Source organism: Eleginops maclovinus, chromosome 23 (genome assembly GCF_036324505.1).
Source record: "Eleginops maclovinus isolate JMC-PN-2008 ecotype Puerto Natales chromosome 23, JC_Emac_rtc_rv5, whole genome shotgun sequence".
NCBI lineage: Eukaryota > Metazoa > Chordata > Actinopteri > Perciformes > Eleginopidae > Eleginops > Eleginops maclovinus.
In genome coordinates, this window is record NC_086371.1 from 4249281 (window position 1) to 4265771 (window position 16491).

The window sequence follows — 16491 nt, forward strand, 5'->3', positions numbered from 1 at the left end:
GCACGCCAAGATGGGGTCAATGTGTTCCCCAGGCCCGGCCCCCCTGGTGCATGATGTCTTTTTCTGGCTCCTTCACTCTCTCTTCCACCCGCCCGCCTTCTCACTCTGGATCCCAAGAGACCCCAACATCCCATCGTTCCACCTGGCTGCAGCCTCAGCGCTTCATCTGCGTTAAAGCTTCAGACCGGCGCTGCACAAAAACATCTGGCTTGAGCGGAGGGGACAAGGCAAGACAAGACAGGATGTGGAAGGAAGCTGGGGTGAGAAGGGAGATGAGGAGGACCAGCCACAACACCATGTGCACAAACCCCAAACCATCAGGCCCCTGCCCTGGGAAGGGCCCCGGGCTTTTTCAGGGAGGGAGAGAGTAAAACCTGAGACTGTGCTCGGATCATAAAGGAGACCCACACGGGGATAAACCTTCAGCATGCTTCTCCATTATGCTTTTATACAGGATTACTCATTTTACATAAAGACATCTGAAGTACACATATTGTGAACTGCTACATTCAAGGTCTGTTAAAAGGGGCCCTTTTGGGGGGTTTCCCCTTTCCTGTAGTGTGTTATATAGGTTTGTGTGCATGTAAATGGTCTGCAAAGGCTAACATTTCTCTCTGACACACACCCCCTTCCCCCCTTCCGTCTGAAACACCTCTATTGGACTCCTTTGTTTACTTCTTGAACATAGTGACATCACTATGGAACACTTGCACTCCTGTTGGCTAGCACACCAACACATTGTACGTGATAGGCTAAGGGGCGGGACATCTCTAAACGGTTGATCAATCACTACAGAGCCGGCCAGCTAACCAATCAGAGCAGACTGGGCTCTGGTTTCAGACGGAGGGTGAAAAGAGGAGCTGCAGCACAGGCAGTATGAGAAAAATAAAGAGCTTTCTGAACATTAAAGCATGGAGACATGTCACAGGAGAGGAAATAAATACAAATATCAACCTAAAATTTAGCAGAATCAGGCTTGTTTAAGGGATTCATAAAATAGAATATACTACACAACCACATACAAAAAGGAAGTCCTTAAAAAGGTGTACGGTAATTATAAAAGGGTTGATATAAGTTTTATTAGAGTAAAAGCTTACTGGCTTTTTTCCATCAGAAATTTGGAGTTATGCAGACTCAACATTTCTGCAAAAGTTGTATTTCTTGATTCAATCACGAACGCAGCACTTAAAGTATAGAACATAATTTATAGCAGTGTGAGCAGACAGAAAGCTAAAAGGCTCTTGCCAATAAGACTGAACACAAGTCCTGGAGACTGGAAGTGCAGCTGACAAATGTTTAATAAATGTTTCACAGAGAATCATCTGCAGAGTGAGAGTAGCACTTCTTCCAGCAGTAATGAAAAGCCTTGCAGAGGAGCGGACCCACCAGAGGGGGAAATACGGGTTCATAAGCCGCAAAGCTCAGAGTGCAGCCTGAACCCGGAGGGCAGCGGAAACTCAATTCAACGACGTAACTTTTACATTTTGCTTCAGGGATCCTCTCTCTCCTGACTGCTCTTGGCCGACTCCGAGCACACATTTGGTTTAGTTATGAAAACATCCGATGGGAAGGGAGGAGAGAAAAAAAAAAAAGAGGCAACACAACACAATTTAATCTGAACCTTATGTGGACTCATTTTCTTCTACTCCTTCTCTCCAGAATGCTTCACATTTGCAGAGATCTAGTGGGAATTGAAGATCAGGGGCCCTCTAAATGTACAAGAATGCACATTTGCAAAACCTCACAGCAGGGCCTGAACTAGATATGGAAGAGAGAGTTAAAACCGACCACGGCAAAGAAGGGGGGGAGTGTGTGTTGTTTTTTTAACAGGAATGGTCATACTTTAAATATGTGGGACCCAAATAGACCATCAACAAACTCTAGACCTTGGGGGTCACCTTTTCTGACCCTTGCATCAAATTGGCCCCTGTACTAAAGAATCAAACCCTTTAATTCTAAACAATAAACTTAGAGACATGTCATACATCACATGAATCATCATATTCTGACAGGCTTTGATGCAGATTAAGTTTCAACCAGCATCAAATCGTCCACAAATCAATTTATCATGGACCGAGCCCGGGGGAATATCCGGGATCTGTGTCAGCCTTAAAAATCAGAGAACCTGCCCCAGTGATCATGGGGCTGTTCTTATTTAGAAGTACCCTTTCTCAACCCATCAGGATACAGGAGCCCAACAGAGGGAGCACATATATCCTTGTCTGAGGATGTCCAAAACTAATCCTCAGGACTGGGACCCAGCAACAAAATAACAAAACAAAAGAGAGGCTAAAGTAGGCAGTGCAGTTTTGGTGAATGATAGGTCAGTATGCACCAGGAATGCAAGAGTATCCTTTGCTGGTTGGGGTAAAAAAGGTTGGTATTTGCCACATTTGGCCAATGCATCATACCTCTAAACAGCAGTATTTTGTTCATGCTGTGGTTGGAAAGAGGCTGACCAAATTCTGTCCAAATTTTTCAGCCACAACAGATCCACAGTAGAGTCTGGACGATAAATCACCCTTGCAAATATTAGCCAATGTCAGACTGATATACGGGTATCTGCTTTATGTCTGCTGGTCGAAAAAAACAAAGATATGTCTCCATTAGATTCACAACCAGTCTTTAAGACAAAACAATGAAAGGGTTATGTTGAGAAAAAGAGCCAAACTTTGAAACTCTGATATTTGCATCATGTCCATCAAGCTATAATCCGAACAAAAGCTTTTCTTTCCATAGGGGTTCAGAACAGTTTGGACACTGCGGTGCATTGTGTGCACGCTGCAGCTGTATCATCAACTTTTATTCATGCATCTGCGAGTAAACTCAAGAGACATGCCCTCCACTTCCAGGGGAGGAAGCAAAAATAAAAACGAGGTAGGAAATGACGGAGGTTAGTAGAACACTTCAAAAAGGGAAACCTCACAGAGCTGCTTTGTCAGAGACAGCGGATCATCACCCCCGAGTCCAGGAAGGTGTGTGAAGTCCATCTGCACTTCAATGCATTCTTCTTCTCAACCAGGGAAGAATTAGGCGTGTGTGTGTAGCTTTATGTTGCATTGTGTAGCGCTGCGTTTTAACACCCTCCTGCGACACTGTCCTCAGATGGATTGAGAAATACTTTGGGCATTACACCGTCGCTCAAACCGCAGGAACGTTTTCATTACTCGCCGGGGCTTCCGGAGTACTCTTTGCACCTGTATTTACAAAACCCAACATCTGTTCCCGGAGCTGAAGCACCGCAATAATATGTGCTCTTAAACTGCACACACACACACACACACACACACACACACACACACACACACACACACACACACACACACACACACACACACACACACACACACACACACACACACACACACACACACACACACACACACACACACACACACACACACACACACACACACACACACACACACACACACACACACACACACAGCTGTCACTGGGTAGAGGTAAGTGCCGGGGTTAAGGAGTACAAGCAGCACATTTCCGGATTTTATAAACAGAGGCCTCAAATAAACTTCACATGCTGATCCCACTGATATTTATGTGACTTGTCCTGAAATTCCTGCAGAGTCTTTAAAAGGACAAACGAGTTGGAAAAAGCGCTTTATAAGGCGCGGCGGCGGCTGTAAACATCAGCGAGCATTCGGCAGTGTTTGGCCCATTTAAGTCTCCTACTGCAGAATTTATGTCAAACACACAAAACTCATTTTTGCCGCTGCTTTTCTTCTCAATGCAGAAAGTATTTATCTTTAGAGGATTGAAGAGTGTTAGCCAAATCACTTTGCACCATTAACCGGTAAATCATCCCGGCCGTTTAGTCTAACTCCGGAGAAGCGGTTGTTAAATATTGAGCCCGATCTTCGCCGCCAAAACCAAAAGAGCTCTCGGCTGACAGAGTGCAGAGTTGTGTGTTTATTATTCCACATAATCAATTTTACTGGCCCTTTTTTTTTGTTGCAGTGGGCTTCCCCTGTTTAGAGAAGGCTTGTAAACAGTGTGCCCGGATGTGGCACAAACCAAACAAGCACGCACACACATGGAACAGACGTGCACCCTCACACACACACCCACACACACACACACCCACCCACCCACACCCACACACACACACACACACACACACACACACACACACACACACACACACACACACACACACACACACACACACACACACACACACACACACACACACACACACACACACACACACACACACACTGTTTAGGCTACGGAAATGAGTCATCTGCTCGCACCGGGATCAGTGGAACGCCAACAGGACGACAAAGAGACGCCCAGAGTCTGCGAGGCTCCAGCCGACCACATGAGAGCTTCCAACGCAGCACAAAACACCTCGAGGGCTTCGATATGAAGAGAGGGGTTTGTATAATCTGTGCCGAGCTGGGAATTGGGTCAATGTAACATTTGGGGAAGTAAGATCAGAAGAAATTAGCTCCTATGTGGTTTTATCAGAGGAAGTCTCTCACAGATAAAGACTATGAATACAACACACTTCTGTTGGCTGTTTCAATCAGCATGTCATGCACTTTGAGCCCTTTCCATATTTCTACATCCAGCATAGATTTATGTCTGATCTGAACCTACAAATTTTCACAAGATGGGTCTTAACATTTTTGGCTTGTGAACGCTATACAATGTTTATTTAAGGGATGTAATATCTGATGATATATATTTTCCTACATTAATCGCTTTATCCTTAGGGTCTAGAAAAATGTAAGAACATTCTAACAATTATCCACCAGATGTTCTCTGTCAAAGATGGTCCATTTGATATGATATAAAGCATTAAAAAAGCAGGAAATACATTTTTCAAAGGCTAGAAAAATCATTTTTCTGCCAATTGCTGCATGAAAAATGTACAATTAATTAACTTTACAGTAAATTAATTGTTAAAATAGACAATTAAATGATTCAACTAGATGCACTAATTAGGTATTAAATGTAATTCCTTATTAACTCTGGTTTATTGTACAGACAACTTGTCTTTTAAGAGTTTTATAAGGACACAAAAAGCCACATTAAAAAAAAAACACTAAGCCAAAACGTTGATCTTGGCTCAGCTTTTATGCTGATTTTGTTTTAACAAATTGCAAAACAAAACATCATTGTGTATCAGTTAGCTGTGTAGATGTGCTTCATACATCTGGGGTTAGCATATGAATGCTTCAATCAGGTTTCATTTATATGTGCAGGATCATATATGTGTCTCTTTGCTGGATCATTAGACTCTTTCTTGTCCCCTTTTTTTATTTTGACAGCAATATTATAACCATCTTGAATGAGACATAGCTCTGCTGCTAACCAACAAATAAAACGAGACTGTGACGATGACTGTGTGTCCGGTAAGAGTGTTTGTGCTCACACACACACACACACCGGACATGAGGTGCAGTCACAATGACCACTGCATCAGATCCACAGGAACGCCGTCAGAAAGCTTTGTGAATAGAGTTTCTGGCCTGCAGACTGTACATTTTTCTGCTGTGACTAACAGAGTCCAGCACATCTTAATGTGTGCATAAATCTGTCAACCTGCAGAAAGCATGATGAAAGCCATGTCCACTTCACACACGGTAACTGAGACAGACGAGGAGGAAGAGGAGGAGGAGGAGGAGGAGGAGGGAGTCTGATACAAGTTCAGCATATCCCAGCAGACTTACATGCATGATTTGTTTGTTATGAGGACTTTTAAAAGGGGATATTTTAGCCTTTGCAGACCATTTACATGCACAAAACCCCATATAAGACACTACAGGAAAGGGAAACCCCAAAAAACGTAATAGGGCCTCTTTAAAATGCTGACATCGACTCAAATATGGTACAGTAAAATAAAAATGACATAAAGAACAGCTAACTGAGTGGCTTCTTTACATTATACTGTGCAATTAGAATTCAGAGGAGTATTTCTGAATGGAGGCGGCTCTATCTGCCCTCCCCGCTAGCATTCACCCCGTGCAGCTGAGCCTGTTTACCCCCACAGCAGCATAACGTTGTCTCACTAGAGGCCTTCCTTTAGGGTTACTACAGTTCATCTCTAGTGTCTGAGCTTTCCATCTGCAGCAGTGAGCAAGGATCTAATCTAATTATACACATTGAATTGAGTTTTCAGATTAAAACTTTGCCGCAAACACGTTTAATACGGCAACTATGTAGTCACATTATCAAACAGATGAAACGTTTTATTCCGAGGGCACCTAGTGCATGCAGACGTGTGAAAATAATTCAGAAAAAGGTAAAAAAAAATAACAAAAAGTTCCGCTAAACCAAAGTTGTTGTTTTTTTTTCAAAGATCTTGTTAAATACTTAAAAATATTTACTCCACGGGATGGACAAAAGTAAACAATACGATAATGTCTGCAAGATTTCTTTGTGGGTGATGAGAGGGAATAAAAGTGCATAAGAAATTGAGGAAAATATTAACCTGAAACACAAAAAGTGAATTTATGTCTCGGACTCTTCTTTCATGTGAAATACTTTATAGTTTAACCACTTGAAGCCAAATTCGGTTGACTTTCTATCAACTTATAGGTCTTTATATCATTTATTTTAAGTACTTGAATACTTGTAGGGAAGGTTTTCAGCTTCATTACACACATCTGTTTGTCTTTGAGGAAAAACAAACAAACATTACATTTAATTTGTGGAGAACTACGTGTGAAACTAAACTAACTAAGCTTGTTTTTTTTATTAGATCATGGAAAACTTCAGTTTATTTGTTTTTAAAGCTAAGAGATACAACTGTATTTTGCAGAAAGTGAACAGGATGTCACATTCTTAAACCACATTCCTGCTTTTGTTCCTCTCCAGGTTTAAAATCCTACCTCTCATTGAGGGATCAGGGCGTTCAACCTGGATCCCCTCGCCCAGAGCACATGATGTAAAGCACAGATTTTCTTAATAATTTGTGCACTCAGCGGAGGCTTACAGGGGATTTGAGGAGCCCTGAATGAAACGGATTTTATAGATCTTGAGTGTGCATTACATTACGTTCTAAACCGGCCGATCCGTGATCAGCTGTAATTAAGTGCTGATGATGTAACACATCTGTGGGCAACGAGTCGTTTCTGGAGGCTCCGTACAACTCAAGAGTGGACAAACAAAAACGTCCTGAATTACATCAAAATTTCCATTCAAACACGAAGAAAAGCTACTGCTTTCCTCCAGAGATGAATCCATTATTGGAATCCTCTCAGATCTATAAGCAGGTTGGTATTGTACTAAATGCAGGATGTGAAACCCCGCATTCCTCTCGTGTGTGCGTGCATCAGAAGTGTTTTTGTGCGCATGGTTCTCTGCAGCTGTGCACGGTTTGTATCTATGTGCGTGTTGCAGCCGTCGCATTTATCGCCCCCACCCGCATTTTTCTCTTTCAGGAAGCTGTGCGTCGGAGCGTACGTTCCCCCAGCCGCTCATTGTTACCTGAGCAGCAGAAGGAAACAACAGCAGTTCCTACTTGACTTGTCACTGTGCCTCTTCTGCTTCCTCTCGATACAAGCAGAGAAGGAAAAAACAGATATCAACTTCTGTGTGCAGGTGTGTGTGCAGGTGTGTGTGTGTGTGTGCCTGTATGTTGTCTGTTTATATCATGCAATGGGATGCTAGCATAAGGGCTTGGTGCATCCTTATCCATAAGTCAAGTAGAATATTATTAATACTATTTCAATTTCTGTCCACCAACAGATTCAACACTAACGCTATGGCTGCAAATTCTATCGTCTGAAGTGCTAACACCTGACCTTGCTTTGTCATCCATTCAATCACAGCAGATAAACAGGTGCATGATAAATAAAAACAGACTAATGGAGCTGTAGCAGTTCTAAGTTTCATGCTATGTTGAACAAAGTGTTGCAGAGATGACGTCTTTTTTTAGAGCAGCGACATCCTGCTTCCCTCGACAAAAAGCCCAAAATATTTTCCATTGTGTTTTGGATTATTGCAGAAAATTAGCTCAGATGCAAATAAAAATACACCCTACTGCAGCAACATAATCTTCCCAAATAGAAAGCTCTATTAAGACTATACAGAAAGATAAAGGAGGACTAGTACTTCTTGAGCTTGCTTATCTAGACTCAGGCAATTATTTCCATTATTTTTGTTATTTTAGATCGCACACATTTGCATTTATGTATCACTTCCGGTGTTTGTCACATGGGTGTGGTTTGTTTGTATTTAGTCCACCTGTTTTCCTGTTTCCATTTTATGTTGACTGTTTGATCCCCTTTAAGTTATTGTTTAATATGAATTGTTAAACATTGTTAAACTGTAACCTTCAGTACGGACTCTTAATTGAACGTGTCAAAGTGATGAGCCTACCTTAGCCTCTAGCGATTGGTCATTGGGAGTTATTTGTCGCTACAAGGGAACAGGACGTGAATAACTAGCATTTTTTCTCCGAGTTTTGAGACGTATTTCTGTGGAAAAAAGCTCGAGACGTGCACCATTTAGTAAGTTCAGTTTAGTAAGAGTAGCATAACATATCAGAGTATTCACTTTCCTTTAACTTCTTCAAATGATGTGTTCAGATAGCTATAGATATTCTTTATTCATGTGATATAAATGAGTGTAAAGGCTGTGGTAAGTACAGCTTAGACAGTAAGTATTAAATATTAGGTGTGAGACTGCTAATGCTAATTTCCTAGAAAGATATTGAATCAAACCAGACTAAAAGCGATCCTCAAGCTGAAGCCTGTAAAGCTGTGTTTGTATTCCATTTCAGATTTCTCTCCTCAGTTTGTATTTCATCCGTGCTTTATGTCCACATCGAACGAGCCGACAGAAAGAAACAACGCATTAAATGCGATCTGATTCTGTTAGTTCTCCAGCGGCGTGCTCGCGAGGGCCTGTGTTTGTTCAGTGATTTGGGTTTGGAGGCTTTAGAGGGGAAGTGAGCGGAGTGAATCAGGGTTTGGAGGCTTTAGAGGGGAAGTGAGCGGAGTGAATCAGGGTTTGGGGGGGAGGCTGTTTTCTCCCTCCGGGGCGCAAGGAGGTTTCTCAGAAAACACTGCCAGTCACGTCTGGCCCTTTGCGGACGGTAAATCACGCTCTCCGCCGTAGCGCTTCCGCACAGCAGCCTCCTCGGCTGGAAATGCAATATGCCACGTACCGCAGGCCTGAGACCACCCAGGAGGCGCACGGGGTCACACACAGAAAAACAAATGTGCGTGTGCTCGTACAATCCCACACACACCCACCATCGAGCACATTCAGATACACACACACGTTATACAAGCTCAGGATGTGAGGTAGATCGGTTTGTGGCATCAGGGGTGAGGGGGCAAAGGAATTTCACAACAAGTGGTGGTTTCAGTGGTTTCTCTCACTGGGATCTGAGCACCACAGAGACACACAACTTCCTTTATGGCAAATATCAAAGACTGGGTGACCCTCTGTGTAGGAGGCATGTCAGACTCTCTGAGAAAACATCTAAAAAACTGTTAAAAACTAATTCAGGAAGGGATAAGTCACCAGGGATTGTGGTTTGGGTTAAAAGCAGAGGTTGAGTCAAATGTAACCTAAAGCTCAATAACAAGCTGTTGTTGGTACGCTGTTTGCTCGCTGGTCGGAGTCCACGAGTCAAACCGAACTACTAAAAGATGATGAGCCTCTTCGGGCCAACTGGCATGCACGACTTTGTTTTGGTTTCCAAAATGATGTTGGTTTCGGGAAGAGGAAAATCAATAAAAAGAACAGAACAACTGGTCAAAGTAGCTGTGGATGTTCTTGGTTGGTGCGGTATTTTTATGATATGGATTTTGGGATCTAAAGCTGCGTTTCTGGGAAGGACATTTTGTACTTCACGTAGCCTAGAAGCGAGACCACATCCAGCTGGCCATAAAGGTGCCAGGACAGGGAAACATGTTTTTTTCTCAGTGTTTTGACTTCCTGTAGGACAGTGTTTACTTGCCTGCTTCTTTGCAAGCAGCTGCGAGGTCCGCTCCTACGTATCCGTGAGCGGCGTCGGCCAGCTGCGTCACCTCCTCGCTGGTGGCGTTGCACGGGACAAAGTTCAGCTGCTTCTGCAGAATATCTGCACGCTCAGCCGCGGTAGGAACTCCCACCTGCCATCGTGGAAACCAAGAGAAGAAGAAATTGTATTACAGAAAGTTTTATTTCAACTTAAGTTGTAGTGGTACTCTATATGAACCGTGAGGAACCCCTAACCGTGAAGGGATGGAGTACAGTACTTTGCAGAGATATTTCCAGTAGTTCTGACTGTTAATATCATACTGTGAAAAAGCAAATATCCTAAAATTACTTTTCATTTTCACCAGATTCATTCACAATAAGCAAGCAGGAGGGTCTTTAATGAGCACACATGGCTAGCTGTGGAATATAACAGAAGGATAAACTAAAAGTAAACATGATACAGGACAGTCTTTTTATCCTCCCCCTCCTCTAAAGTCTGGTTTTACACACCTCCAGCTCCTTGTCGAAGCGTCCTGGGCGGCGCAAGGCCGGGTCGAGGGCATGGGGCCGGTTTGTGGCCCCCAGGACTATCAGCTGACCTGAGTGACCCTCCTAGAAGAACAGGAAACATAACAGTCAGTGTTGCCCTATTAAACGTCATGTTAGGCTGTATATTCCTTGAAACAAAGTCAAAAGGGAGGGCTGTGGCTGTGCTGGCTCCTGACACCAGTGGGAGAATTGAAACAAGGCTGTGGCGCAGTGGGATAGGGGACTGGAGAGCTGGTTCCAGTACCACTGCAGTCAGCATGTCGTTGTGACCCTGGACAAGACACTTCACCCCAAAATTGCTCCTGTGGGGATTATCCACAGTATCGAGGGTATGCAAGTCACTTTGGATAAAAGCGCCTAACAAGAGACATGTAACAATAATTCAAAACCAGCACAATACTTTTTGAGCCATCAAAATGATGCAGCCCCACAGGAACATTGGTCCAGTTTCTTTCAGCTTGGGCTTGGTCTCTCTTCCCCTACACCACACACACACACACAAATGCCACCCTTTGCCAGGATTGTTTGGGACATCAATGCTAGAAAATGTATGATTGATAAAGTATATTTTTGTCTTTAGTAGAGGACAGACTGAATAGAAACAGATCACCATTATAACAGAGATGTCTTAACCACTCTGCCCTCTAGACTGCTCTATATTTTTACATTTTTAAGAAAGATATTAACTTGCATGTCATTATTTGAGAGGTGCTAATGTCACTTGAAGCAACAGCTAAGTCATAATGATGTTGAGGTGCGTTCCTCGTCCACAGCTTCACTAAACAGCTTTGGTAGCTCTGAGGCATTTTTCAAAACCATCAAAAGTGTTATGATAAAGATGATATATGCGGTCTGGTACATTTCAAACTAACACTGCCAAATCTGCTGTGCTGGCTAAGATATACACCAGGGAATGAGAGGCAAATTGTTGCTTTGAGTCATCGATATCCACTGTCTAGGAGCTAAGAGAAACAGCCTCGTGCTAAACTTGATGACCAAGCATGTGTAGCTTCATCCAGCAATTTCCATACGCACAGCCTCAGAGAATAATCTGCCCCTCGGTCCGATGTTAGACCTGTGTTTCTCGGGGTGGTCTGCATGCAACATGAGGAATATTTTTTTTTCCACCTTTCGACACCGCTGGGAGAATTGAAACAAAAATAAATTACATTGCGAGAAAGAATGCTGAGGAGCAGGAAGTGCTGTATCCACATTCCTAAAACCAATCAGTGCTGGCGACCTTGGATCATCTGGTGTGGAAAACAGAGGAGCGCGCTCGGTGTGTGTGTGTGTGTGTGTGTGTCTGTGTGTGTGTGTGTGTGTGTGTAATATCACCGATCCTCTGCTCTGCGCTCATGGGGAGATGTACTTTTGCCGATAAAGTTATGCCAAATTGGCAGGTCGTGGCAACCCGAGGAGATTCGTTTCCCAGGCTCCCGTTGGGCGTGTGTGTGTGTGTGTGTGTGTGTGTGTGTGTGTGTGTGTGTGTGTGTGTGTGTGTGTGTGTGTGTGGTGGGGGGGGGGACCATCTTTTTTCTCATCATGAGGCACTGACAGAGCGCTTGGAGGACAAACAACACCCCAGAGACACAACCTACAGTGTGTGAAGGCCGGCCAGCAGGCAGAGATGGTTTCTGCATGACAGTCTGCGTTTCCACTGAGAGCATTTCCTGACAGAGACGCAGTCGGCTAGGAAGTGTGTGTTCAGAACAAGCTTTTAGTCAATGTGAACTCCTTGTTATAATGACACTGAAGGTAGTTGAACGAAGGAAGTAAATGTCTATTTCATGCAATAAGCACTGGCCTTAGTGTTTAACTTATAAAACTGTAAATAAAAATGGCAAAAGTCATCAGTAAAGAGTCGGATATGTCCTGATTTCTTAAGTCTTCTTCCTCTTATTTTAATAGTAAACTCTTTTTTTGGATTAAGGACAGTCAGTCTGACCATTTTTAAGAGGTTATCTTAGACTCTGGGTACTTTCCGCTCTACTTTAAAGCGCATTCATACCAGACGAGGGGAGGTGCAGATGTTTAAATGCAGTAAAGGGAAAGGAAACTCACTGAACCAATCCCGTCCATCAGGGTCAGCAGAGAAGCAACAACTCGTTTCTCCACCTCGTTCTGCGCTCCGTCTCTCTTCGGACACAGAGCATCCAGCTCATCGATGAAGATTATCGCAGGCGGTCTGGAAATCAAATGAAATGTGAGAAAAAAGCTGCAGACAAGACTGGAAGATGTGCAATCACAAGCTGATCATGACAGACTAAGACTTTATTCAAGGTGCAGAGCTTTAAATCATAAAGCAAAAGTCATTGGTCATGCTCTTTAAATGTGTTGTGTATTTCATTTGAGCACATTCATTCATTCATATTGTTCATTATCGAAGTAAGAGAGTTTATGTATGCTAGGTATTGTGGCTTAATTTGCTACTTTATTGCACAAGATGAATTATAACTCTATTAGTGGTGGTACAAGTGGTTGATTTCTTACAAATACGATACAAAATAAACGTGTTAAAAGGCAGGGGTCCACAAAAACAAAGCATTTGGGTGTTTTGAATATACAGAAAACACACTATGACAGAGGCAATGATGGGATGATCCATTTAAAACCTTACTTCTGAGACGCCTCAGTGAAAATCTGCCTCAGCTTCGCCTCTGTTTCACCATAGAATCTGCAAATGATTGGTTATTATTGGGTGGATTACAATTCTGTTTATTTTTTTTAAGTTATGTAAAAGTTTTGAGCCGTTTGACCATACTTGCTCACGATCTCTGGTCCGTTGATCACCGTCATGTGAGCTCCAACCTCATTGGCGATGGCTCGTCCAATCATAGTCTTCCCGGTGCCTGGGGGACCGTACAGTAACACTCCTCGGGGAGGCGGGATACCTGGAGAGAAAACAGCTTAGAATTAAATCTTGTTTTAGGTTAAAGTAAGTCCTATTCTGTACGTCACTGCTTTTAATAGTGCGTTACATTGATGCACATGATACCAGTTATTCCTTATAAAGACTGTAAACCCAGAGCCGTATATTGAGGGTTACGCCAACGGAAGTCCAGACGTGATTCAGGGAGACTCAGATAGCTCCTGGAAGTTGTTGGCAGGGCTATTTGAATGCGCTAATAACCGGTAAATACAGAGATAGAACTGCGATTTTGGGTAATTAGTAGTCAATAAATGTTTTGATTTGCAACATTTATACAGCATACTGATATGTGTATGTCGTTACATCGATATTTTTTGTTTTTTTAAGTAAAATCCGCTAATTAGAATTAGAATCGGAGGATGAAACCCTCTTTATTAGTCACATACATGCACACAGCAGAGCACACACAGTGAAATGTGTCCTCTGCGTTTAACCCATCCTAGTACTAGGAGCAGTGGGCAGCTATTGTGCAGCGCTTAGTGTGAGGCTGATGCTACCTTGGTTAGCATTATTTATTATTCATTATTATTTGGTTACATTTATTTAGCATTGTTGGTCAATAAACGGCTCCGTGTAAACCTAGTTCATTCCTCTCTATATTTTGCACGTTTACTTTTAATGCTATTTCTTTTAAGACTGCACAGCCCTTCCACTTCAAATTCTGATGTACTGCAGATATTTTATTTTTTCAGGATTCTTATTATTGTGTATTTGCTCCTTTTTCTCTAAATTAAATCATTTTATTCTGATTATGTATGCGTCATTATGTTTTCTTTAATTTCCTATTCCAAGTAGAGATTTTTTAAAATATTTATTACATTTTAAACCCTTTTTTTATAATTATATATCCATTCCATCATTTTTACAAATTAATTGGTCTTACTGTGTTTATGTATGCACTACTATACACCAAAGCAAATTCCTTGTTCATGTAAACGTTCTATAGACCTGATTCTAATTCTGAAACACCCACCATATTTGGAGAATAGCTCAGGGTGTTTCAGAGGAAGCTCGATGGTTTCTCTGATGACATCCAACTGGCTGCTGAGCCCGCCAATCATGCAGTATTTGACCTTTGACCTTTGAGCTTCAGTATCCGGGTCCTGCTGCCCTGCTCTGTCTCTGAAGCTGATTTTAGTGGAGCAGGAGAAGCAGTAGAAGGTGTCAGAACTCTGAGCTCCACCAGGGGGAGCTGTGGGGGCAGTATCAGCCGGCTCTGAGCTCTCAGGACTGAAAGCATCCTCTGCAGGAGAATCATGGGAGGAAGGGGTGCAGGGAGCAGGGGGTGAGGAGAGAGAGGGGAGGTGGGCAGGTCGGCGTGGGGTGCTGGCTGCAGGGCCCTGCTGTCCAGGCGTTCTTGGGACACCGTCTGCACTGTTATCGTCCACAGTGAGCAAGCTAAGCTGCAGGGAGAGGTCAGCTGAGGTGGAGTCCAGCACTGAGCTCATCACGGAGGACTCCTCTGTGTCAGGGGGAGGTCCTGAGGGGGGGGCTGGTCTGTGGAGGGTGACTCCATCCTCTCCTCTGATAGTCTCCACCCGCAGATTGCATGACCGGCCGAAGTAGGTCAGGGGGACAACATTTCCTGGCAGGATGATGTTCCCAACTTGGACAAGACGGACAAACCATGAGTTATTTCACCCCAAAAAAGTATTAGAGTAAAAGAGTATTCATTTTTTGCCAATTGGGCAAATGTACAGGTTTAAGAGTCTAACATCAAAATTCAGACTTACCGAGAGACCTCAGTAAGAAGTTCTTGAACTCATCTGTCTCTAGTGTCTTATCTTTTGACCTGAAAGAAAGTTAAAGGCATGAAACCCAACAACATATACACATTTTGTAATGATTTTAACCTATAAATATAAGGATAATCCTGGACTATTAAACAATAACAAATACATATGTCATAACATATTAAACAAAAACTGTTGGTGGAGATAAATATTATTTTAAAAAGTTGCATGATGTGGTTAAAGAAAATCTAGACAATAGTTGTTTTTATTGATTGATAGTTTTGCATCGTACCTGCAGTTACAGGAAGTCCCCAGCAGATGGCAGCATTAGCATACACATAAAGGTGTGTGATAAACTAAAGGCTTTTTCAGCAGTACAGCACTATTGCTCTATATTATACACTCAATGACATTACTATACACTAACTAAGTCAAAGGTGAGACCATCTACATTTTGTATTTTGATGTAGACACCTTCAGTACTGCTATACCATTCCACAGCAACACAAGCTACAGTAAGTACACCATGCAGGTTACCTGTTACAGAGAACCAGCTCCACAGCCTGAAGCACAGGACCGGTGATCGGGTGCAGCATCACCTCTCCTCCTGACTTCACCCTCAGGTTATTCAGAACACATTTCTGAAGACCAACTTTTCCACTAGGAAACGTGGCAACTGGCCATCCTAAACACACCTGGAAAACAGAAGAAAATACAACAAATATTTACAAAATCATTCACATAAAGCTAAAAAGGTCAGACATAAGAAGAACAGAAGGCACGCTTTAAATAAAGGTTAAAGTTTGTGGATTTTAAAGATACAACTGTTCACAAAATATCTGATATAGAAACTGATGATAGGAGAGGAGACCTCTTGCTGTCCGGTGGGACTCGTCAGCAGGACCGGCCTCCCGATGCAAACACCGGCTGACTTCATTGAATTCAGACTGAGTTGGACTAAAGTTGATCTGCAACTCTTGGGTGTTTTGTCATCAGCTGTGAGGAAAGATAACAAAAATATAAAGTGAAAAACATAAATGAAAGTTCCACATTCAGACTTGATTTAAATGGCCCTAAAGCACTATTTACTGTGGACAATGGTGGAGAAAAAGTTTGACAAGTATTTCATTTGTGGTCTTGCAGATAAGAAACTGGTTCTTTTGTGGGTAAACTTTTCGAAATATGTAAATTGACATAGCAAAGAACTATATACCAGCACATAGCTACAGATTCATTCATTCTTGGCTGTGAGCAGTAGGACAATGGCAAGTTGCAATCGTTTTCTTGCAGCTTTGGTAGAGATGTTCAAAACGTTTAAGATCATAAAGGTTTTCC

At 42.6% G+C, this 16491-nt stretch overlaps 1 protein-coding gene across 1 annotated transcript in view; it reads right to left on the reverse strand.

The window, feature by feature from the left end:
• The window catches only part of afg2a (AFG2 AAA ATPase homolog A), a 106735-nt gene that overhangs the window by 89466 nt on the left and 778 nt on the right, over nucleotides 1-16491 (reverse strand). Inside the window, exons 2-10 of the mRNA XM_063877100.1 lie at nucleotides 16028-16152; nucleotides 15694-15851; nucleotides 15157-15215; nucleotides 14397-15029; nucleotides 13256-13385; nucleotides 13112-13168; nucleotides 12556-12679; nucleotides 10456-10557; nucleotides 9944-10097 (exon numbers count right to left, since the gene is read on the reverse strand). Coding sequence (XP_063733170.1) covers nucleotides 9944-10097; nucleotides 10456-10557; nucleotides 12556-12679; nucleotides 13112-13168; nucleotides 13256-13385; nucleotides 14397-15029; nucleotides 15157-15215; nucleotides 15694-15851; nucleotides 16028-16152 — 1542 coding nt within the window. The remainder of the gene's footprint in view (nucleotides 1-9943; nucleotides 10098-10455; nucleotides 10558-12555; nucleotides 12680-13111; nucleotides 13169-13255; nucleotides 13386-14396; nucleotides 15030-15156; nucleotides 15216-15693; nucleotides 15852-16027; nucleotides 16153-16491) is intronic.